General features: G+C 50.0%; 1 protein-coding gene across 2 annotated transcripts in view; it reads left to right on the top strand.

The window, feature by feature from the left end:
• LZTS1 (leucine zipper tumor suppressor 1) overlaps window positions 1-24,279 on the top strand; it is a 54,558-nt gene extending 30,279 nt beyond the window's left edge. Inside the window, exons 1-4 of one of the 2 annotated variants that reach the window (XM_037813270.1) lie at window positions 7,468-7,551; window positions 15,385-15,844; window positions 17,141-17,944; window positions 20,496-24,279. In XM_037813270.1, the coding sequence (XP_037669198.1) occupies window positions 15,500-15,844; window positions 17,141-17,944; window positions 20,496-21,149 (1,803 nt within the window). In that variant the 5' untranslated portion in view covers window positions 7,468-7,551; window positions 15,385-15,499 and the 3' untranslated portion in view covers window positions 21,150-24,279. Of the gene's footprint in view, window positions 1-7,467; window positions 7,552-15,384; window positions 15,845-17,140; window positions 17,945-20,495 lie in introns of those variants that run through there. The other variant, XM_037813269.1, reaches the window with a different exon arrangement.
• Window positions 24,280-25,082: the final 803 nt, after the last annotated feature.

Here is a 25,082-nt window from a genome sequence, read left to right as displayed (position 1 = left end):
CAAAACCTGCCAGGTAACCACAAATACTCACACACCCACTCTGCCACCCACCCACCCACACACACACATACACACACACACACACACACACACTGGATGCTCTCATTCAGGATCAAGGATGAGCTAGGTTGGGATGGAAATGAGGGGAGAGGTCAGCAGGGGAGGGGAGAAGGTATTTTCAAGATGTTACTCAGGCTTCTTAAAGACAAGGGCTTGTGTGTGCCCTCACTCCCTCATCCACCCCACCCTTTTCCCATGCCTGCCCTCCTCCTGGAGGAGTCTTTGCCTTTTGTGGAATATCTCCCTCTCCCATTCTCAAAGCAGAGTTCCCCTAGGGGACTGGTAGGTAATAGAGGGTTTTCTATTCTCACTACTGCTTTCTACTCTTTTAAACTACTTCTTTCTACTCTTTTTACCTCTGTCCCTTGTCATACCCTTGCACCAACCAAACTCATGGGCCCCAGGTTTCCATTGATTTTCACAGAAAGACTCCACTTGCCACCTGGCCTCAGCTTCTGTTTGTGGCTGGTGATGACTCCATAAAGCCACAGGTTGCTGGGTTGGGGGTCGGGAGACTGGACTCGGCTCAGCCCATGTGAGCCTTGGTTTTGTCTTTGGTTTGCTTTTTAAAGAGTATCTCTCAGCATAGAATGACATTCCTGCCTCCATCCCCTACTTCTCCTTTCTCTATTATTAAAGGCTGATATAAGTGGAAAGAGCATCTGAGCAGGGAGCCAGGAGATCAGGCTTCCAGTCCCAGCTCTACTCCTGCTTGGCTGTGTGGCCTTAGACAAGTCACCCAACCTCTCTGGGTCTCAGCTGCCTTTTATCATGGAGCATTGAAGCAGCACACCTCCAAGCTTAAAAGCTTTTCTCCATTCTACTCTCCCATATGATCTTGTGCCAGCTTGTTTCTGATCCTACAGATTGCCCTGGGACTCCTGGCACTGCCCTTTCAGGAGGCCTCATGCACAGGTGGAATAATTAGGTGGTTGTCTTTGCAGTGTGATTGAAGGAGCCCCAGAGTCCTAGAGCCCTCTCTCTGTTGAAGTGACACAACATTAGTGAAAAGCTCCTTTGCCATTTCCCTCTTCCTGGGTGTGCAGTGAATTGGACTGTTGTATTTCCTCTTGACCAATGAATCTGGTCTGGGGAGCGAAGGGGACTGCAGCCTGGAGCTGGGGACAGGTGAACAAAGGGTCAGAATTTTGAGCTACTAGGGCATTCCACAGAGTCAGTGATCCCAGGGAAACAAGGAACTTTGGACACCTCCCTTCTAATTTATGATGCTTGGTGGCCTATTTAGCCAAAGGCCAACCAGTTACCAACTTTGCCCTGGACCGGGGATATCACCTACCTATCAGTGGGTAACTATTCCCTCTTCCCCAGACCATGGCCAACACTGCTGATTTATCACAATGCCTTTCCTTCCAAACTTGAACTTGGCCCCAGAATGCTTAAGGCAGATACAACATTGATAAATAGATAAAAGCTATTTTTCAATCCCTATCCAAGACCCTGCCATCACTCTGCCACATACCTGGGATCTTCACATTCACGCTTCCAACAGGTGCCTGACTCAGTGCTTCACTTTGGGGTGATAATTCTTTGGCAGGCAGAGAGTGGGGCTCGGCCAACACTGATGCCATCTGCCCCAGACCTTCTGACCTCCAGACTCCTGACTGGTCCTGGGTTCTTTAGGCCTGGAGATGAGAAAGAGCCTGCCCAGGTTTCAGCCCTCCTCTGGAAATCTCAGCCACTACCCCATTTAAGATCTGCACAACAGTTCTTTAGACAGCTGCTCCTTTTGCCAAGAGGAGCAGTGGCTCCTTTACCAGAGCTGCCCAGCTCACGTGGGCCTTGGTGCCCGGTGGCAACCCCATCATGAATGTGGATGAGCCTCGCCTTCTGTTCTCCCACACCCTAACTGCCACTGTATTCACAGCGTCAGGGTTAAATTTGCATGAGTTTTGCATGTAACTGTGGCTTTATTTTTGGAAGGGGGAAGGGCAGGTTGGGATTGGTGGGTAATCACGTTCCCGGGGAGAAATGTCAATCAGCGCTGCTAAGACACAAGCTGCCCACCAGGTCGGAGGAAGGCTCTGCCAGCAGCTGAGCGCTGAGGCCCTGCACACAAAAGACTGCCAGGCAGAATGGCTTTTGATTCCTCCTAAGCAGTGGGAAGCAGAATTGCTTCCGATTGTTCACCCCAATGGAATGACTCAGCCTGCCAGCGATTTCCCTTTCACTTTCTGCCTTTCCAAGGAATCCAAGTGCACTTAATTGAGAGCTGCGTGGGCTCCTGCTCCCCCTCAGCACCTTAGCACCTCAGCCTCTCCTGATACTGCCCACGCTTCCCCCACCCACTTCCTCCTCCACTCTCGCCTCTCTTTTCATTCATCCATTCAGTCATAGGCATCTGGAGCCCTCTGGGTGTCTGCAAACCAAACATTGGGTGGTTTGCAGATTGGGCTGAGTTGATTAGCTCAGAGGCTCGCCCCTGGCCCAGCCCCAGCCCCCTCAACCCTGATTTAGATCAGCAAACGGGAGGAGGGGTCAAGGACTAGGAATACAAACAGTGAACTGGAATAACAGATAAGTGGAGTCAATCAGACTCGACCTAGAGGTTGATGAGGGTCATGGGGAGAATCCCCTTTATAAAAGGCAGTCAATTAACCCCAGGCACAGGCCCCATTTAGCTCCAGAGAGACCTATGCTGGGGAGCTGGCTGGATGCCCACCCACCAGTCTGGTGCAGCCTGGACCCTCACAGCCCCAGCTGGCAGATGCCCTCAGACTGCTCTCACATCTCTGCCAGACCCAGCTGCCCTCCTGGAGGCGGTGAGGCAGATCTGTTCACAGCAAATCCCCACGAACCCAGGGGAATAAAAAGTCCCTGCCAGAGGGAGGTGGGACAGGGGCGCTGACCCACCCTCAAAGACCTGCTACTCTTTTCAAGATGTGAGGAACTAGTTCTAACATTTTTCCACACTGCTTTATAATTTCCCAAACACTTTGGCTTAAATTTATCCAGCCTGTATTGTTCTTCTCACCATGATCAGACATTTCATTTTTGTACACGTGGCTTCATTTAATCCTGACAATTGCCCAGTGAGGTAGGTATCGACTGTACTTATCTGACACATATGGAGATAGAGATGCTGAAAGGTTCAGTCTTATGTCAGTTGACAAAACAGATCCATCCATCTGTGATCCTTTGTTGAACACCTAATGAGCTCATGCAGGTAAAGTGCTCCTGTGAGGCCTGGTGAATGACAGTGGTGGTTTCCTCCAGTGGACCCAGAATGGAGAATGGTGCTGGGCACAGCCCCTGCCCTTACAGAGCTTACCTGAAGGGGCAGACAAACTACATACAGTAGGCAGGGCCCAGAAATGGGAAAGGCTTGCTGAGTGTCCCAGAGCATGAATGAGCAGAGCCTGAATTAAAGCTCTAGCTCCCTGACTTCCTGCCTAGGGTCTTTCTGTTCTGTGGCTCCCCATAAACAACAGTAGGTCTGCACACCTTTGGGGTGTCAGCACCATGCAGGCAGAGAAGCAGGAGGTAAGAATATAAGGACAATGTCAGAAATGGGGTGACCTAAGAGCCGAGGCAGCATCTTCTGCCAGGGTGTCTGAGAGTTGGGCCAGACAAGTGAGAACCTTCGCCTCACTTCTATATGAAAGAAAAAAAGAGAAAACACTCATGTTCTGGGGGGGGGGGGGGGGGGAGGGGAGCAGAGGGAGGTGGCTCTAATTCCACAAGTCCTGTATCTACATTTAAGGTACTATTGCTTTTTTAGCTCTTTTTATTTAGGTGTACCTCTCTTGTCTCTCAACCAGATCCTTAAAAACAGAGAGTCTGCTGTATATTTCTTTGTATTGGCCAAAAGCTTTGAATAGGACTGGGAGTGAAGGAAAAAGTAAGCTTATGTCTCCCTACCCTGATCGGTTGATTCAAATAAAGTCTAAAAGAGTAAAATTTGGGTTGAGACCAGATTTGGATTCTAGTTTTGTGGTCTTGCTTTCAGTATCTACATGTGAGGCTCCAGGAAAGTCACGTGTCCTTTTGTGCCTTACCCTTCCTTTCTGCAAACTAAGTCGGTAATCTCTCTGCCTCCCCATAAGCTGATTCTATCTGTAATATTTATTGAGCATCTATTGTGTTCTTAGCCCTGTGCTCAACACTGTGTATGAAAGGCAGGAAATTTAGACCCCATCTTTCCATTCAAGGAGGTTTAAAGATAATCGGACACCCTGGAAAAGTTAGATAATGCAAGAGCTGACCCCAGGTCAGGCAGGCTGAGTGCCAAGCAAGCTGTGCATGGAGTAGCAACCATGGATCCAGAGGAGTGGCTTCCTGGGGTCTGCAGGACTTCCCTGCCGGGGAACCGTGAGCTAAGCCTGGAAGAGGGGCTTCATTCTTCCTTCAGAAAGGAAACTGAGACTTCACTTCTAGATTCTAGTTCTTTTTGAGAGGCCTTGCTCTGCATCTTCTCAGCACCCAACGTGATGTTTGGCACATGGTCCACCCTGAGAAACAATGTGATTGAATAATAGTGAGTGTGAAGCTCTCCAAGTTACACAAAGTCATGGTTCCTACTGCTAAGATTAGAAGTTTTCCTGGACTGGCGATGCCCACCCAGAGAAGAGAAAGCTGCAGACAGAGCTCTGGTCCCAACCTACCAAACACCAGCCACGTCTGCAGGCAGGTCAGCTCTCCTACCAGTGGCCCACGCAGAGCCTGCGGCAGCTTCCTCTGCCTTCTTAGGCGCCTGAACCCACGCGGCAATCAATTCTGAATGGAGCAAGCACCGTGAGCCCACAGGATGACTCAGTGGAATCCCATTTGTATCAGGGAGCCTGACACACGCACACACACACACACACCCTACATCCACCTCTTCACACACATGGCTCCCACCATCTGGGGAGTAGAACCAGTCCTGTTGGTAAAATGAAAAGAAGACTAGTTTCAGGTCCAGAATTTGTGATGGGGTCTGCGCAAGTCCCTTCCCTGCTCTGGGCCTCACTATAGCCCTCGTATGAACTGTGCAGTGGAGGAGCTTGGGTTAAGGATCTCCAAGGTCTTGCCTGGCTCTGGCATTATGGGATAAGGTGATAGGTGCTGCTTTTGGTGTCCAGGCTGCTGCAGAGTGGGGAGGACCTCTGTGCTTTGCCAAAGTCTCTTCACCCGCCGCAGCTTCATCCCTGCCCCAGGGTCTCATGGAAGTGTGCCGTGGGGCCCTCTGCCCACCTCTTCCACCCTCCTTTGATATATTGGCTAATCCGTGTCTCAGGTGCCACCTCTGCTGGGGGCTGCAGTTTAAGAGAAGGGGCCTTTAAAAAACTAGGCAGCTTCCAAGACCCCTCCATCCCCCACAAAAAAATCTTAGAAAAAGTCTCACACGTGTGGAAAAAGAATCATATACAAGAGGGTTTTAGCAACAAAATGGAAACGTCTGAGTAGGGAATGGCAAATGAATGTAGAGGATGCCACTGCACAACAGGTAAAAGGAATGAACTAGCTCTACATATGTGGACATGACTGCACCCCAAATGTAAAATATTGATTAAAACAGTCAAGGTTGCAGAATGATCCAGTCAACATGATACTATTTATGTAAAGTTTTTAAAAAGTAATAACATATAATATTCATATATGTTAAAAACATGTTTAATAATCTAAAATTATACCCACAAAGTACAGGATAGTGGTTCCCGCTGGGGTGGGAGAGGGGAAAGGAATAGGGAATGAGTATTTCAACTCTGAAATGCTTTATTTCTGGAACAAACATGACAGATTTTAACAATCATCAATTCTGTTTGGGTTACTGGATTATTTTTCATATTATTTCAGTATTTTAAAGCTCTATTAAAATTGAAGAGGAAGAAAGCTCTGAGTGGACGTCAGGAACAGGGGCACTTGACGGCGAGGTTTCCTTCCTGGGGCCTCGTGCGTGTCTGGGCAGCTGTCCCCTCTGACTGCCTGGACAGCTCATTTCACCTTAAGGCTCCTTTGCAGGATGTCTAAACTCTCTCCAAGTCTTGGGAGATAGGACTGCCTGGTCCCCCGAGCCTGAGTGTGGGAGTGGTGGGGGCTTTGTTGAGGAAACACAATGTAATTTCTTTGGTTTCACTTCTTCCCCTGTGCCCACCTTCCCAGTCTCTAACTAGAAGCAGGGAGGCATTAAAGTTAAGTCAATAATCAGATATCAAGTTATTTGTTCCTCCCCCAAGCCCCAAAGGTCACATCTGATCCCCCAGAACAGGATATATTAATGTTTTAAAATTGGAACAATAGAGATGGGCTTTAGGGGTCAGGAAGCCCTATGAAATCATTGCCAAAATGCCAGGTGAGGGTAGGGGGGTTGTATTTTCTGAGGAAATATCCTGAGCATTTATAGCGCTCCTTAAGTTCTCAAGAGGTCTCAAATAACTGAAGTAACTAGAGCCCCTCCTGTTGTGGTTGGAAACTGAGCCCAGAGGGGGCTCAAGGGCCTGCACCAAGTAAGGGAAGAATGACATGGCATACCCAAGTCCCTGCCTGCTCCCAGGCTCAGGGGAGTCCTGGGGCAAGCAGTGGCACTGCAATCTCTGCGGTCAGGCCAGGCTCTTCTCTGGGAGCGCAGCCCTGGGATGCTTCTCAAATAAACCATCTCTTGCATTATTGAGCATCTTAGAGAACTGTCCTGGAGAATAATGAGAAATAATAGCAACAATAAGCAGCCCTGGTAATTTTTCAAAATACTTTCACAGCTCATTTCCTTTCATCTTCATACTATAGTCACGTGTCAGGGCAGGCATGGTTACCTTTATATCACAAGTGAGGGAAACTGAGGCACCGAGAGGTTAAGTCACTCGCTGAAAGTCACACTGAATTAGGGCAGAACTAACAACAGGGTGTCCTCGCTCTGGATACTCTGGACCGGATAATTCTGTGTTGTGCGGGGCTGTCCTCTGCATTGTAGGGTGTTTGGCAGCCTCCCTGGCCTCTGCACACTGGCTGCCAGTAGCCCCTAAGTCCCCAGTGTCCCCTAGAGGAAAAAGGCTCCCCGACTTCAGAACCACTGCTCTGAAACATCAAGCTCAATCCTACCTCCGGGCCTTTGCACTTGCTGTTCCTTCTGAGAGGAGGACTTTCTACCAGAAAGCTGCATCAGGCTGGCTCCTCTCCAGTGTCATCTCAGAGAGGCCCTTTCTGGCCCTCCCTGTCTAACGTAGCAGGCACTCCGGTCTCCCCGTCCCTCCCCATCTCTTTGGCTTTTTTTTTCTCCCGTGCACTTACTACTCTGACTCCTCTCCCCACCCCTGCCTTGTTCCCCACTGTTTCCTTTGCACTTTGCATAATACTGGCCCAGGTCAGATGCTGAATAAATATTTGTTGAATAAATGACCAATGAATCCCAACCCCGCGGTCCGGGTCAGCTCAGCTCGGCTCTGCCGGCAGCTTAATTTGCGCGGCAGAGACTGAGGCCCCACCCCGTGGACCCCGCTGCCGCCGCCTGCGTTTGGGCGTGGGCCGCGCAGCCCTGGCTGCTGGAGCGGGCCGCAGGTGAGCGAGCGGGCGGGCGCCTCCCCGCGGGAGCCCTGTTTGGCAGCCGTACACCCCGCGCCTCTGGGCGCGCCCTTGGCGGCGGCGGCCCTGGCAGCGGAGCGCGGCGGGGCAGGCAGGGGCGGGTCCCGGCCGGAGCGCAGAACCGCCCCGCGGCCTGTGAGTGCCCGGCTCGGCGCCCGGCCCGCCGACCTCCCTCGCCGGGGCGCCTCCTCGGCTGCGGGACGGGACAGGAGATGGGGAGGGGGGAGCGGAGCGAGGGGAGGGAGGCGTGACGAGGGCGCGGCGGTGAGGGGGTGTTGCTGGAGGCCGAGCAGCCTGAACCCGTGGGTGGCTCTCCGCAGCCCTCTCCAGCCTGGGGCGGGGAGGAGGAGGAGGGAGGCGGAGATGGATCCCTCAACTCATCTTCTTTGGCCAGAAATCTGGATAGGATGTGGGCAAGGACGTACTCCTTCTCCCCATGGAAGAGAGACAGTCAGATTTGGGAGGATTGTATTCTCTCTCACCTTCCCGGGTCCCCGACCGACTCCTTTTCAACTCCACCCCTCCATCTCCATATCCCAGAAAAGGAATTTGTCACTTTGGCCGGAGCTCTGGTTCCTTTTGGAAAGGACAGGGTGCAGAATGGGGTGGGGAGTGGAGAGGGGCAGCTCCCTGACCCCGTTGCCCACCTACATGCCACTGGCAGTAGAAGCTGCTCCGAAGTGCGAGCTTCCTGGGATTCCACCCGGCCTTCCCTGTCCTGAGTGTGGCAGCCACACTCAGTGCAGGGGGTGGGGGTGGGGGCGGGAGAGGAGGGAGAGGGGAAAAGGGAGTGATGGGGCCTGATGGGGGAAGGAGTGGAGAGCTGCTGACTGGTGGGGGTGGGGGGAGCCTCCCGAATTCCCTGGGGCCTGGTTCTGAGAAATATCGCTTCCTTCCGGTGTCCTTGCCACCAGCTGCTTTTGGCTCTCTTCTCTTTTCTTAGACTTTTTTTCTCCATCTCTTTCCTTAGGACCTGAAGTCTTAATTCCAGCTGGTTTCTTTGTTTGTAAAAATCAGTAGGAGGCCTGGCAGAAGAAGGTTATTATGTGATGTCCAGCTGTGAGGTTGTATGATTCTTTATCCCCACCCCCCCTCCAGGCCTCCTTATTCCTTTCTCTTTGTTGGATCTCTGAGATCTATAGGACTGTTATGGTTTAGTTTCAACCCAAATAGGTATTCCTGGACAATGGAGAGTTCTTTCTCAGGAATAAAAACGTGTCCCTTCACCTTGTCCTACTGAGGGCAAAGACAGCAAGTCTAATGGGGAGTGGGGGTGGGGAAGAACTTGGGTTTGGGAAATAGGATGGATCACAGCCAAGGTTTCTGTGATGCGTTCTCCAAGTTAAAATGGAACAACTCCAGACACTTGGAGGTAATTAACATAGCTTCAAGTGGATCCCAGGATAACTTCAAACTTCAGAACTCTCCTGTGTATCGGGACGGGTGGGGTGGGGGTGGGGGGCGAGGCAGGTTGTTCAGGGCTAAAGGACAGGCCTGCACTCCAGAAGGACCAAAGATGACCATCCTTCAGCCACTCCTCTCCTTGGCTCCCTGATGAGTTCTTCTTCCCTTCTCTATCCTCAGGCCTAGCACAGAGCTGGTGCACGGCAAGTCATCAGCTGAACAAAGGAGCTCACATCCGCCTAAAGCTCCACTGGCATCTGCCCAAAATGAAGCTGTGGCTAGAGACCACAGACCTCAATGTCTTCTCCAGGTTTTCTCTCCCCGAATTCTGCAAACTCACTTTGTCACCTACAGGATAGGATCCCTAATATCCCTGGGCCTCAGTTGTCAAAAGGAGTTTATAGTCCCACGCAGTTTGCTATGTATAGTGTGTGGATCATGGAATTTGGGCCCAGTTTCAAATCCTGCTTGACTCTTTTATTAGTTGAGTGGTAAGGGCCAGGTCTGAGTAGATGCTTCATTTGCCTCCCCTGGGTTCCAGGAGCTATAGATTCAGACAAAATCTTTGTGTTCATGGAGCATATGTATACAGATGGAGATACACTTAGTAAAGAAATTTAAAAATAAGATTATTGCACATTGAAGGAAGTGTTGTGAAGGGAATAAACAGACTGACAGAGAGTAATAGGGGAGATCACTTTATCAAGAGTAACCAGGGGAAAAAAAGCACCCTTGCAGTGGTGATATTTGATTTAAGAACTAAAGGATGAGAAGGAGTGATCTGTGAAAGGAGCTAAGGCAATGGCAGTTATGAACGTTCCTAGGTGAGAAAAGGCTTAGTGTACTCAGTGATCCAAAAAGAGCTGAGTGTGGCTATAATTGCAGATGAGGGCAAGAGAAGAATTTGCTAGATAAGAATGGAGCTGTGGGCAAAAATTAGAGGCTGCCAGGGGTTGCAGGACACTGTAAGGAGTCTATGTTTTACTCTAAGAACAATGGGAAGCCCTTAAACGTTTTCGTAAGGGGTGTGTAATGACCTTGGCACTTTGGAGGCTTATGGGGAATGACAAGTTTGGAGGCTGTTGCAAGGCCTGGGTAAGAGGAGATGGTAGTGGAGTGAAAGAGCAGTAATCAGATTCACTTCGTATAGTTGGCCTGACATAGTTGTACTCCACCAACTTTATAAGCTTCTTGAGGGCAACATCCATGTCTTAATCCTTCTGTTTATCGTACATACATCTGAAGAGCATATACCGTGTGCCAAGCATTGCACTGTACTTCTGCTAGCTTGCTTCATCCTCATGATGACCCTGTGAACCTATTAGCCAGTCTTCTTATCTCTACAACACTGCATATCTATGTGTTCGTAAATGTGTAATGGATGGGCAAAAGGTAAGTAGCCAAGCTGCTCAAGTATATAATGTGCAGCATGCTGGAAAGTTTGGGGGCCAAAAATAGCTTCCCTACATAGGGATGTCAGCAGAATTCTTGCTTCAGAGGAGCAGGAGGCCTCAGCTAAGCAAGAGATGGATGGATGAGAAAGCACGTTTTGTCATCCCTGACCATTAGATTAGTCAAGGACTCCATGTTCCTAAGTAGGGCCCTGGGAGAATGGGATGCAGCAAACATGCATTTGAAAGGAAGTTCTGGAGAACAAGGTGTGGGCATTGAGAATGGCATAGGTATGATGAATTCTGCATAGGACAATAATAATAATAATATAAACCATAGACACCAATGATCATACCTACAATTTACCGAATGCCTGTGATGTACCAGAGATGGTATATTTGGTAGCTTATAGTGATATTTCATATACTTCTCATAACAGTCCTATGACATCAATTTTATTGTATTTCCTTGATTCTAAAAGGCCACCAATGTAATAAAAGCTTTTCACATAAAAACATACATCAAAGTTACTCAGTGATGTTTTGTTGTGTTCTTACTAATGGAACATAAAACATATTTATTCATAGCATTGCTGCTTTATTCTTCGGGATGATAATACAGGTTTGAATCCAAGCATTCCTATTCAGAGTCTAAAGAGTCTTCTGGTCCCCCTAGGCTGTGCAGATGCAGCTCTCTATAACCCATCTGGGACTGCTGAGCCCCTTGAGGATTGACAGAATTATTTAGAGTAGAATAAAGAATGCAGGGTTCCTTCTCCATTTCCTACTTTATTAAACTTGAAGTTTTCCCTCTTAATTGGATCATCTATCTTTTGACTGACTGAGAAATACTTCTTCAGAATGCATGACAATCATATACCACTTTTCTGCCTTTGAAAACTGTGATCTTTGCTTCGAGAGGTGCCTAAATTTGCAAATGTGCAGGCGATGACGCCCCAGTTTATTCCTCTGTCTGGTTTCTGGCACGATGGTTGCTATTGCTTTAAGCATTGATTATGAGATGCAATTCTATTGATTTTTTTTTTATTTTAAGTGTGTCTTAGAATTTTTTTTTGCAAAAAAACTGGTCTCAGATGTTATATCTGGTAAGTGATGTAACTGGGAATCCAAAACAAGTCTGTCATGTACTTCTCAGCTTTGAAGGGTACAGTTATTTCCTCCCTTTCTGTCTTCAAAAAAATTTTTTATTAGAGCTGCTGTAGGTTTACAGAAAAATCATGCAGAAAGGACAGAGTTCCCATATACCCCTTCCCCCAACTCAGAGTTTTCACTGTTTTTAACATTTTGCATTAGTGTGGTAACTTTGTTACAATTGAAGGAGACAATATTATATTATTAACTGTAGTCCCTAATTTACAAAAGGGTTCATTCTTTTTGGTGTACAGCTCTAGTCTGGTAACATACATACAACCTAAAATTAATCATTTTAGCCACTTTCAAGTATACAACTCAGTGGTGTTAAATGCATTCACAATGTTGTGCTCCCATCACGATTACCCAAACTTTCCCATCACTGCACACGGAAACTCTGTACCAATTGAGCATCCACTTCCCATCCCTCATCCTGGCCCCGGTAACCTGTGTTCTATTTTCTGACCTTATGAATTTGCATATTCTGATTATTTCATATCAGTGAGATCAAACAATATTTGTCCTTTTGTGTGTGGCTTATTTCACTCAACCTAATGTCTTCAAGGTTCATCCATACTGTTGCATGTATCATAACTTCATTTCTTTTTACGGCTGAATACTATTCCATTGTATGTATATACCACATTTTGTTAATCCATTCTGTTGATGAGCATTTAGGTTCCTTCCACCTCTTGGCAGTTGTGAATAATGCTGCTTTGAACATTGGTGTGCAAATAGCTGTTCCCGTCCCTGCTTTGTATTCTTTGGGGTATATACCTAGAAGTGGGATTGCTGGGTCATATGGTAATTCTATATTTAACTTTCTGAGGAACCACTAAACTGTTTTCCACAGCAGCTGCAACATTTTATATCCCACCAACAATGAACAAGGATTTCTGTTTCTCCATATCTTTGCAAACACTTAATTTCCATTTTTTTTTTTTTAAATAGTAACCATTCTAGTGGGTATGAAGGGGACTCTCAATGTGGTTTTTATTTGCATTTCCCCAAAGGCTAATGATGCTGAACATTTTTTCATGTTCTTATTGGCCATTTGTTTATCTTCTTTGGAGAAATGTCTATTCAAGTCCTTTGCCCTTTTAAAAAATTAGGTTGTTTGTCTTTTTGTTGTTGAGTTGTAGGAGTTCTTTATATATTCTGGATATTAAGCCCTTATCAGATATATGGTTTTCAAATATTTTCTCCCATTCTTTAGGTTGTCTTTTACTTTCTGGATAATGTTCTTTGATGCACAAAAGTTTTCAGTTTTGATGAAGTCCCATTTATCTTTTTTCTTTTGTTGTTCATGCTTTTAGTGTGATGTTTAAGAAACCATTGCCTAATAAAGGTCCTGAAGATGTTTTCCTATGTTTTTTTCCTAGGAATTTTATTGTTTTGGTTCTTATGTTTAGGTCTTTGATCCATGTTGAGTTTATTTTTGTATATGGTGTGAAGTAAGGGTCTACTTCATTCTTTGTATGTGGCTATCTGGTTTTCCCAGCACCAACTTGGTGAAGAGACTATTTTCCCCCCTTTTTAAAATTCCCCGTTGAGTGGGCTTGACACCCTTGTGAAAAAAAATCAATTGACCATAGATGTAAGGGTTTGTTTCTGAACTCTCAGTTCAATTCCTTTGGTTCTTATGCCAGTACCACACTGTTTTGATTTCTGTAGTTCTGTAATAAATTTTAAAATTGGGTAGTGTCAATCCTCCAACTTTGTTTTTCTTTGTCAAGTTGGTTTTGACTATTCAGGACCCCTTATCCTTCCATTTGTATGTGATGGTTGCCTTTTCCATTTCTGCAAAGAAGGCTATTAGAATTTTGATTGGGATTGTGTTAAATCTGTAAATCAATTTGAGTAGAATTCCCCAAAGGGGAATTGACATCTCAATAATATTTAGTCTTCCAATACATGAACATGGAGTGCCCTTTCATTTATTTAGGTCTTTTAAAAATTTCTTTCAGCAATGTTTTCTTGTTTTCTATGTACAAGCCTTTTACATCGTTGGCTAAATTTATTCCTAGAAATTTGATTCTCTTAGTTGCCATTGTAAATGGAATTTTTTTCTTGATTTCCTCTTCAGATTGTTGATGACTAATGTATAGAAACACCACTAATTTTTGCAACTTGATCTCATACTTCGTCCTTTTTGCTGAGTTCATTTATTAGCTCTGATAGCTTTGCTGTGGATTTGGGGGGATTTTCTAAATATAGGATCATGTCCTCTGCAAATAGGGAAAGTTTTGCTTCTTCCTTTGGATGCCTTTTATGTCTTTTCCTTGCCTAATTGCTCCAGCTCCTCTTTCTCTCTTGGACCCTCTCCAATCAGACCTTTATTCCTACCACTCCACCCAAACTGCTCTTGTCAAGGTCACTGCTGACTGCTCCATGGACAAATCCATTGGCCAATTCTCAGTCATCACCATACTTAAATACCAGCCACATCTGACACCATCCTTATGAAACAATTTCTTTACTTGGATTTCTTAGTTCTCTTATATCACTGTCCAGGCCTTCTCAGTTTCCTTTACTCAGTGCTCCTCACTTTTCTGAACCCCTGACATTCAAGTGCCCCATGAGCTCATCTGCAAACATCTCTTGAGTTCCTGCTTTCACTCCTTTAGTGACATCATCTATGTATTAACAACTCTTGAGTGTAAATCTGCAGCCCTGACCACTCCCCCAACATCATACCGCCAGATCTACATCTCTCCTGGGATGTCTAATAGGCTTTGAAAACTTAATATGTCTTAAACCAAACTCCTTTGCTCCATGCCCACCCACCCCAATCCAAACTGACTCCTTTGGTGGTCTTTTGAATAGATATCAACTTTCTTGTTCTAGTTGCTCGGTCAAAAACAGTGGAGTCAACCTTGACTCCTCTCTTTCTCTCAATCCCTACATGTGATCCTGTGGTGAATCCTGTCAGCTCTCCCTTAAAAATATATATAAAATTTCATTGTTTTTAACCACATCTGCCGTTACCACCCTGGCCCAGCTGTATTCGTCACTCACCCAACATAACTGGCCCACCACCACCACCCTGGTCACTCAACAGTGTCTTCTCCACACAGGAGCCAAAGTGACCTTCTGCATCCACAACCTGAGTCAGATCAAGTCATCATCTGCTCAAAGCCATCCAGTCGCTCCTCATCTCAATCAGAGTAAAAGCCAAAGGCCTCGCCATGTCTCTGGCCCCTGCTTTCTCTCTACTTTCTATTTCTCCCACACACCCCTGCTAGCTCTCCTGCAACCAGACTGGTCTTGCTGGTCTTACATATGTCAAGCAGCTGCCCCTTTAGGGACTCAGGCCTTTGCACATGGGGCTTCTTCTGGTAAGCTCTCTCTTCCCAAATTTCCGCATGGCTTGCTCCCTCCTTTTCTTTGGATCTCCTTAAATGATACCTTAACAGAGAGGCCACCTTTGACCACCTTTAATAAAATAACTACCTTCCAGAACTCTATCCATCTTACTCTGCTTTATTTTCCCCCATAGCGCATGTATCATTTGATATAATAAATATTTGTTTATCATCTGTCCTCACTACACAAAATGTCAGCTCTGTAAGAGCAGGGGCTAGAACTGTTTTGTTCACTGGTGCATCACCAGTGCTTAGAATAGAGTCTTGCTTGAAGTGGGCGTACAGCAAATGTTTGTTGATTGAGTGGAGAGAGGAAGAATGAATGGAGGGCCCGATAGTGAGACAGGGCTGGGTTTGTGACATGCATCTCTCCACTGCTTGGTTCTAGGAGTCAGAATAACTACTCCTTCACTCACTGTCGAGGACTGTGCAGTGACTGGCCCTTTCCCAGGCTGACTTCTGCCTTGTCTCTCCTTCCATGTCTGTGGTCTCCGCAGCTCAGTGAGGATTTTGCTATGACCGCAGTCCCCTTGTGGAGCCAGGACTGCCCCTCGCTGCTGCATCCACACCAGGTCGCCTCCCTGCCCTGCCCATCCTTGGCCCCCAGTCACCATGGGCAGCGTCAGCAGCCTCATCTCTGGCCACAGCTTCCACAGCAAGCACTGCCGGGCCTCCCAGTACAAGCTGCGCAAGTCCTCCCACCTCAAGAAGCTCAATCGATATTCAGATGGGCTGCTGAGGTTTGGCTTTTCCCAAGACTCGGGTCATGGCAAGTCCAGCTCCAAAATGGGCAAGAGTGAAGACTTCTTCTACATCAAGGTCAGCCAGAAGGCCCGGGGCTCCCACCACCCAGACTACACTGCCCTGTCCAGTGGGGACATAGGAGGCCAGGCTGGAGTGGACTTTGGCTCATCCACCCCACCCAAGCTCATGCCCTTCTCCAATCAGCTAGAAATGGTAAGCAGGGGTCCTTGGCAAGGGTGAGCGGGTTGGAAAGGCAGGAAAGAGTAATACGGGGGTAGAGAGCATGGGGTGGGCCAGTCTAAACATTTGGATCTCCAAAGAGGCAAGAGCCTTTGTGGTAATGGCAGAGCACAGAGAGCAAAGGTCAGACAAGGGAGTGAATGCACTGAGCAAGCAATAAACCAGAAGTCTTGGGTCAGCCCTTGAGCAAAGAGCAAAAGGGAAATGAAAGCCTTCCTGAGCTCTACTGGAATGTAACTGATTGTCAAGGTAGGCTAAACAGCATCATTGGCAAACATCTGAGAAGGAGACGGAGTTCTGTGTCATCTGTAAGAGCAGATGGAGAGTACATTTGGGGAAAGTGAGCTGCTTCTTTCTGTAGCAGACTCTGCACTCCCCCTGGAGCTGGGGCCTTTTCCTCACTAGCTGCTCAGGTAGTGCAGTGAGCCTCTCGCTCAAGCCTGGCCCAGAAGCATCTGAGGCCAGTTAGGTGCAAGTTTGTATCATCATTGCTGTAGCAGGGATGAAGTCAAAGGTGTCCCAGGTACTCAGAAATCAAGGCCTCACACCAGATCCAGGGCACACCAGTGGACCCTGGAAACCATTTTCCTATTCTATCCCAGCCCCCACCTCCTGGAGGAATGAATCCATGGCTTTGCTATACTAGGAAAATGGCCCCTGATGTTTGAATGAGCTTCAAGCTCTGCAAAATAAAGTGCTTTGTAAACTGCAAAGTGCTCTGCCAATGAGAAGTATAACTTTGTAGTTTGTTACTTGAAGCGATCCTCCCTATCCGGCGAGGAGCCCAGGGTCAGTGTTCTGGTCCCCGGCTTAGTGAAAGAAGCAGCGAGGAGGAAGGCAACTCGCACCAGGGCACCCGGCTTGTCCAGACTAAACTCTGGACCTCCTGGTTCCAGCCTAATGCCCCGGCACAGGATCTCAGCCAGTGAACCCAGAAATGATGCCTGTCTCAGGACAGCTGGGCCAGGCTGGTGACCAGTTGGTATTTCCTAGAACAAAGTGCCTTGGTGATCTTTGAGGACCTTCCCCCAGGTACAGGGGCTTTTTCTCCTTCTTAGAGAGGGGCATCACATCAGTCTGTGACAGCTCTTGACCAAGAAAGGAGCCAAAGAGGCTGGCACAAGCTTGGGTTTGGCTCACACTGGCCAGCACGCCAGCCTGGCACACAAGGGAACATGGTGTGTGGGGAGGGAGAGCTGGGGAGGGAGAGCTGGGATGGGTGTTGAGGGGAGACACTGGGGTCAAGATGGTTCTTCTCCCCCCACCCAGGGCTCGGAGAAGGGGGCAGCGAGGCCCACGGCGTTCAAGCCCGTGCTGCCGCGGTCGGGAGCCATCCTCCACTCCTCCCCCGACAGCGCCAGCCACCAGCTGCATCCGGTGCCTCCAGACAAGCCCAAGGAGCAGGAGCTGAAGCCCAGCCTGTGCTCCGGGGCGCTGTCTGACTCCGGCCGGAACTCCATGTCCAGTCTGCCCACGCACAGCACCAGTAGCAGCTACCAGCTGGACCCGCTGGTCACCCCCGTGGGGCCCACCAGCCGTTTTGGGGGCTCAGCCCACAACATCACCCAGGGCGTCATCCTCCAGGACAGCAACATGATGAGCCTGAAGGCTCTGTCTTTCTCGGACGGGGGTAGCAAGCTGGCCCACCCGGGCAAGGCGGACAAGGGCTCCGCGTGCGTCCGCTCCCCCATCTCCACGGACGAGTGCAGCATCCAGGAGCTTGAGCAGAAGTTGCTGGAGAGGGAGAGCAAGCTGCAGAAGCTACAGTGCAGCTTCGAGGAGAAGGAGCTGGCCTCCAGCCAGGTCTATGAGGAGCGGCAGCGGCGCTGCAAGGAGGAGCTGGAGGGCCTGGAGCAGAAGTGCAGCGGCAGGTTGAAGCAGGCCTCGCAGAAGAGCCAGCGTGCGCAGCAGGTGCTGCACCTCCAGGTGCTCCAGCTCCAGCAGGAGAAGCGGCAGCTGCGGCAGGAGCTCGAGAGCCTCATGAAGGAGCAGGACCTGCTGGAGACTAAGCTGAGATCCTATGAGAAAGAGAAGACCAACTTTGCCCCCGCTCTGGAGGAGACCCAGTGGGAGGTGAGGCCTGCATGGTGGTGGTGGGTTGGGGATGGTCAGGTGTTTGGGGCCAGACTGACCTCCTCTCCTCCCAGGTTCTGGCCAATAGTGTGGGGACACAAATTGCTCAGGCCAACAGGACTAACGTGCCAACTTTATGACCCAAAGAAAGGACTCCCTGGGAAACTATGCTGGCAGATGCATTTAGTCTTTAAGTCCTAATGGGGCTTTCTACTTACCCCCCATCATCACCCTCGATGGCCCCCAGAGTTGAATTTGCCAACCCAGCCACTGGCAGAAGCTGAAACTGCTGGAGCCAACGCCTAGCCAGGGTTCTCACTTCATCTGCTTACAGGAGATGCAAAAGAAACACAAGCCAGGTCTGAGCTCATGCAAGTCCTAAAGCCCAAGAGAGAGAATGGAATGTATTGCTTTTGAGAGAAGCGGCCCCACCCACTAGTAAGAGACTAGTAACGACCCCATTAATGGCAGCTTCAGTTTCAGAATTGGCCACTCCTTGCAGAAATGTTAGTGGAAGTTTCTATCTGATGGGCCAAGATGAAAACATGGAAGATAAAGGAAAGGGTCACACACACACACACACACACACGTGCACACACACACAGATGTAGACACACCTAGAAATGAGGCATCTTGGCCAGGCCTTGAAGAACCAGTGTAAACTCCATACCCCACAAGCTGAAAAGGAATGTTTCTCACCTGGAGGACCCTTGGGGTGTGGAGGGAAAGGTTGGGGCACACACTTGGCAGCCCTGTCACAGACCCCAATCTGAGACCCCTACCCTGGGAAGAGGCTGAGCGGGTCCTGTGCCCAGCCCTCTTCCTCGGGGCCCGCCTGGACCAGCACCCCACTCCCGGGTGGCCGGGGACCCACCCTCAGCAGCACAGACCTGTTTGCACTGGTGCTTCCTGGACCTGTCCTGGAAATAAGGGGATAATATTTCCAGGGTAGAGAAAAAAAGACCCTGTGTATGGAAGAGGTGGATGGGGGCAATGGACAGGTAAGGAGGGAAGAGTCATTTTCTGCTTTACCAGGTTTCCCAAAGAGAAAAGTACACCAGCCGTGGGTGGCCCAGCTCCCTCTACTCTCTTTCTCAGCCAGGGCTCAGGGACATTTGAGGGCATCTGGTGTTAGGCTTCCATCCTTGTCTGTCCATTCTGGAACTAAGCTGGATATTGATGTGACCTTGTTCCCAAGCTGTCCAGTCAGGCAACATGATAATAATAATAATAAATAGTTTATAATGATATATACGTATGTCGTTATAAGCACATCTGTAAAAACAAATGATAGTATTTGGAGTGTTTATTAAGTGCTAGACCCTGGGTTCTCTCATCAAATCCTTACAACAAGCCCAAGAAATAGTTACTGTTATCCTCAATTTATAGTTAGGGAAACTGAGGCACAGAGCGGTTATGACAGCAAATAGCTATTTAAGTGACCTGCCCAAGGTGACCACATATTAAGTATCACGAGTCAGGATTTGATCTGAACATTTTGACCTCAGAGTTCACATTTTTCATCATTACATCATATTGCCACCATGCTAATGAACGAGCCCGAGATCGCTTAGATCCTAAGTGGTAGAACCAGATTCAAACCCGGGAGTCTCCTTCAGAGCTGATGCCTCTGCCATGACTTTGCCCGGTTCCCTACATGAAACGAATACAGGCTTGGACTTGGAAAAGCATCCTCAGTGTCTCAGCTAAGTGTCGTGGGCAGGGCTGGATCTTCTCTGGGACCAGGCAGTGTTCCACTGGCAGTTTGACAGAAAGGGGGAGTTTCTAATGAGAGGAAAAGTGAGGGAATGTTAGGGTAGCTTCCAGGCTTGTTGCAAGTGTCCACCCTGGAGACCCATTCCCTGGCCTTCATTCTGGGCAGCTTCACCACAGGACAACGCTCTTGAGACACAGCCAGCCAGACCCATGTTGGTCTTCTTTTGAGCTGCCCATAACCCCAGAAGGCCAAGACCCCAGAGACACATGAGTGTGATTCAGTGCTTTGGTTTTCGTCTTTTCTCTTTGCCAAATTTTGATGAGGAGTAAGAGTAGACATGGAGGAGGTTTGGGGCAGGGGAAGAATACAATAATCCTTTGTCACGTAGTTACTGGGCACTGCCTCTGAGGCAGGTGTGGGACTAGTCACTAAGAATACAGTGGACAGGAGAGAGAAGAGTTGGGTATTTGGAGGGGTGAAGTCAGAGGGTGTGGGGTATAAATATGGGTGATAGAAATCCAGGCAGACACAGAAAATCAGCACCATTGGACGGTGAAGCTATAAGCCATGGGATGATTACACCAATGATTACTGAAATGTGCACAGTCCTAGGTTTGGATTCAGATTGAGATTTAGACTCCGAATCAGAGGTAGGTCTGCAGATGGACCAAGTTGGATTGGAGAATGAATGGAGTCTTAAAAAGGGGCTTGCACTTGGCATGTCTTCCAGACCACCATTTTTAATGCTCTTTGGTAGCTAAGATATCACTTGCCCTGAGTTAAGGATACTCATCTCTTGGCATTCTCTCTCCCACCCACCCTCCCCCTTGGCAGGTGTGCCAGAAGTCAGGTGAGATCTCTCTCCTGAAGCAGCAGCTGAAAGAGTCCCAGACAGAGGTCAACACCAAGGCCAGTGAGATCCTCAGTCTGAAGGCACAGCTGAAGGACACCCGGGGCAAGCTGGAGGGCATGGAGCTGAAGACGCAGGACCTGGAGAGCGCGCTGCGCACCAAGGGCCTAGAGCTGGAGGTCTGCGAGAACGAGCTGCAGCGCAAGAAGAACGAGTCAGAGCTGCTGCGAGAGAAGGTGAACCTGCTGGAACAGGAGCTGCTGGAGCTGCGGGCCCAGGCCGCCCTGCAGCGGGATGGGGCGTCCCTGGGGCCCGGGCCCACCTTCTCCGAGGACATCCCTGCCCTGCAGCGGGAGCTGGAGCGGCTCCGGGCCGAGCTGAGGGAGGAGCGGCAAGGTCATGACCAGATGTCCTCCGGCTTCCAGCACGAGCGGCTGGTGTGGAAGGAGGAGAAGGAGAAGGTGATCCAGTACCAGAAGCAGCTACAGCAGAGCTACCTGGCCATGTACCAGCGGAACCAGCGCCTGGAGAAGGCTCTGCAGCAGCTGGCCCGTGGGGAGGGGGCAGGAGAGCCTCTCGAGCTCGACCTGGAAGGGGCTGACATCCCCTACGAGGACATCATAGCAACTGAGATCTGAGGGGCCGCTGGGAAGAGGGAGGACATGGACCTGGCATTGGGGGGCAGGGTGCTGGGCCTGGGCCTGGTGGCTGCCCCTCCCCACCCCCTTGTTCTGAGGGAAGCCAACCCTGGGGCACAGACACGAGAGCCAAGAGTGGGAGGGAGGGGTCCAAGATGACCTCTTCTTCCCTTTCCAAGGTCCCAGTGCTCACCAACCCTGAAATCCCCACCAGGCAAGGGTGCTGACTCCCCTGGCTTCTCCCAAAACATGGGGCACAAGTTGCTTAAGGCACTTGGGGAACTGGTGTGAGCAGTTTGAAATAGTTAGAGATGCCCTCCCTCAGGGCAGGTGTCGACTGCTGTAGAGGCTGTGTGGCCACCCCAAGGACAGAAGCTCCCTTCCGCCTCTCTTCCCAGCACTTCTTTCCTCCCCTGGACACACTGGAATGCCTTGGGAATAGGAGGAAGCCACTCCTGACCAGAAGCCTTGGAATCTCACCCCGCCATAACCCGAGCTATTGTCCTCCCGCTGCAGAGGGTAGGGGTTGGCAACATCAGAGCTGCCCCCTCCCTGGGAAGCCATGGAAAGGAGGGGAAAGCAGGGGCAGCCCGGGAACACTGGGACTGGGCGAGACCCAGAGGAGGTCACAGGGAGAAGCTAAGTCATGAGGGCAGAGACAGGACGGTCAGAGCTTGAAGTCCCGCTCCTGACTGCAGGGCCCGCTGACCTGCAGCTGAGCAGCCTCCGGACAGCTGGGGGCCCCTGGCCTCAGCGACTGCTCTTCTTAAAGCAACAGACACGAGGCCAGGAGTGGGTGCCGGGAAGATGGAAGGCAGCAGGGTGCGAGGATGTGTGGCTTTCCCATCGTCTCCTGAACATTCCTCATGGGCTAGCGATAGGGATTTCCCTGCTCAGTTCAAAGTTGGCCAGCGATGACTCTGCTTTTTATTCCCAAGGATCAGGCCTCTGTTTACCTCCAGGGCAGCCCATATCCATCCAGATGGCACAGGTGGGGCCCTTTGCCTGTGGCCGGATTCGGCAGCTTGCCTTTCCTCCATGGGCTTGGTTCCTGCATGGCATCTTCAAACAAGAGTCTTTACAGCTCAGGAGGGGTCCCAGAGTCCTGACAGGCCAGAGCCCCGGACGGGAGAGTGAGAGGCTCCCAAACACGGCCCTGGAGCCACCAGCTGTTTCCCCTTCCCTGTGAGCCTGGCACGAGCCCCGGAACTGAAAAGAACCCTGAGAGCCGAGGCCTTTCTCAGGCCCTGGGGGAGGCTGGGGTTTCTCTTCTGGGGGAGGCAGAGAAGGTAGAGTTTCTGGTTGCTTGGTTCCAGGAACTTTTTTTCTTTCTTTTCTTTTTTCCTTTCTTGTCTTTTCAGAAGCAAGCCAGATCTAGCAGGCAGCCTGCCTGTTCCATGTTCTATTTTTGACTCTAGCCACAGCTGCTGTTCTTAAGACAGGCGGCCCGCGCTGGCTCCCTGCGCCTCGCGTCTGGCTGCTGAGAGGGGCTTGCTGAGGAAGGGAGAACCTGGGTGCTTGACCATCCAAGGCCAGGCTCCAGTTTGCCCTCCCCGACCGCTGGCCCTTTCTCGGGCTCCAGTTTGCCCTCACTGACCCTCACGGGCCCCACCACGACCCCTCCCTGGGTCTGGGCTGAGGACAGGGCCACCTTCTGGTCCCTGGGGCTAAGCTGTGCCTGTCCTGCTGCCCTCAAATGACAGAGGAGGCTCTCTGGAATTTCAAGTCATTGCTTATAGTCACAGGCTAGATTTAAACTGGGCAACAACAGGGCAAAAGGCCCTCCCTCCCTCCCTGCAGAGCAGTTTCCTCCCTCCATTGCTCATACCAACTCAAAAACATCCCATTCCTTGTCCCCAGCCCTTGTCTCCTCCATTTCTCACTAGCCTGTGCCTTGTTCGAGTCCTTCTTTCCAATGAAACTGCTCCTCAGGGACAGAGAAAGGGGCTGGCTCCCCCTTCCCCAGGCTGGAGAGCCCCCAGGGAAGAGCAGCCCAAAGCTCACTGCTCTGCCCTCACTACATCACCTGAGAGGATGTGGGTGCTGGGCTCTGGGAAGGGGCGCTCAGGCACAAAGCGGGGCTCCCCCATGGTGTGACCACACCCTGCACACACAGGGGCCTGCCCAGAACCCAGGGTAGCAGGTGCTCTCCCAGGCTACTGCAGGCACAAGGCCCCAGGGTGGCTTGAGTGGCCCACGGGGGCACCACAGGGCACCAGTGTCTTGTAACATAACGACCTCCATGCAGTGATTCTTCCCTTCCCGTCAAGAAGCATCCTCACAATCCGTGGACATGCTGAACACAGCCTCTCCTGAGGGAGGCTCTGGACAGTGGTGGCTGCGCAGGGACCGGGGAAGTCAGGCAGACGTCAGCCTCAGGGCAGGTAGGCCTGGCCCAAGGCCAGCAAGAGCTCACTGCCCTTCCCTCTGAGCACCCCTGCCTCTGCCAGCACGTTGCTTACCCTGTCAGAACCACCCTCTCTTGCTCCCCAAAGAATGTCTGGTCTGAAAGTGATCTGTCTCCCTGCAAAGAGAGAGCATCAGCCAGCACCATCTCTCCAACGGGGGAACTCAGCCTCCTTGGAAATGGAATGATCAGACTCTCAGGGACACCAGCCATGGTATCTCCTCTTCATGCTGTGTCCTTCAGGTGAAACCCTGCCAGGTGCCCTCGGCCTCCATGGATGGCACTGAGCTCCTGCAGGGGCTGGGGGGCCAGCTCCCCTCTGAGCTGTGAGTGGGGGCCATCAGGCCTGCTGCCTGGGCACTGGCTGAGCAACTGGTCCCTGCCACTGGCCCCAGGCTGGATCCTGAGTTCCCCGGAGCCAGTGCTGCCAGGATGGGCGGCCGTGTCCACCCAGGCAAGAGGCGCCTCCTCACCTCTTCTGCAGTTCGTCTCTGTGCTGCTGCCTGTCCAGGCCGAGCTGGAACCCCCAGCAGAGGCTGGCATTAGATGGACTGACACTTGGAAGAATCTGTACATAGATATTTTTCTCTGTTGCTTTTTGTTGTTTGGTTTGCTTTTGATGGCTTCATTTTATTTTATTTTTGATGTCATTTTCTGGCCATGTAAACTATTTCTGCTAATTTTATGTTTTTATTTATGAATAAAGAATGCTATTTCTCATGCCTTCCATAGCCATTTTTATCCACCCATGCTGCCCCCATTCCCCTCGCTGTGGTGTGGCAGCTCCCTGGGGCCTCTCTATTGGCAACGAGAAAAGACTGCACTTTCCCACCAGCACAGGGGGTGTGGGCACACCTGGGGGAAGGTGCTCTCGGGAAGTGGGCAAAGTATGGGCCTTGGGGTCTGTTCCACTTTGCTAATGCTGCTGTTTTGCAAAATACCAGAGGTGGATTGGCTTTTATAAAAGGGGATTTATTTGGTCACACAGTTACAGTCTTAAGGCCATAAAGTGTCCAAGGTAACACATCAGTAATCGGGTACCTTCACCGGAGGATGGCCAGTGGTGTCCAGAAAACCTCTGTTAGCTGGGAAGGCACGTGGCTGGCGTCTACTTGCTCCCAGGTTGCATTTCAAAATGGCGTTCTCCAAAATGTTGCTCTTGGGGCGTTTTGTCCTCTCTTAGCTGCAACTGCTCTTCAAAATGTCACTGTCAGTTGCTCTGAGGTCCTTGGGTCTGTGAACTCCTTTATACGACTCCAGTGATCCAATTAACACCCACCCTGAATGGGTGGGTTAATACTTCCATGGAAATTATCCAATCAAATATTTCACTCACAGTTGATTGAGTCACATCTCCATGGAAACACTCAAAGGATTCCAATCTAATCAACACTAATACATCTGCCCCCAAAAGATTGCATCAAAGAACATGGCGATTTGGGGGACATCATCCATCCAAACTGGCACAGGGTCAGACAGAGTTAAAGCTGGCCCTGGCCACTCACCCACCTGGTGACTTCTGTAAA

This window comes from Choloepus didactylus, chromosome 20 (genome assembly GCF_015220235.1).
Source record: "Choloepus didactylus isolate mChoDid1 chromosome 20, mChoDid1.pri, whole genome shotgun sequence".
In the NCBI taxonomy this organism is placed as follows: domain Eukaryota; kingdom Metazoa; phylum Chordata; class Mammalia; order Pilosa; family Megalonychidae; genus Choloepus; species Choloepus didactylus.
The sequence above is the reverse complement of the archived record's forward strand: the minus strand, read 5'-3'. Positions and strand labels throughout refer to the sequence as shown.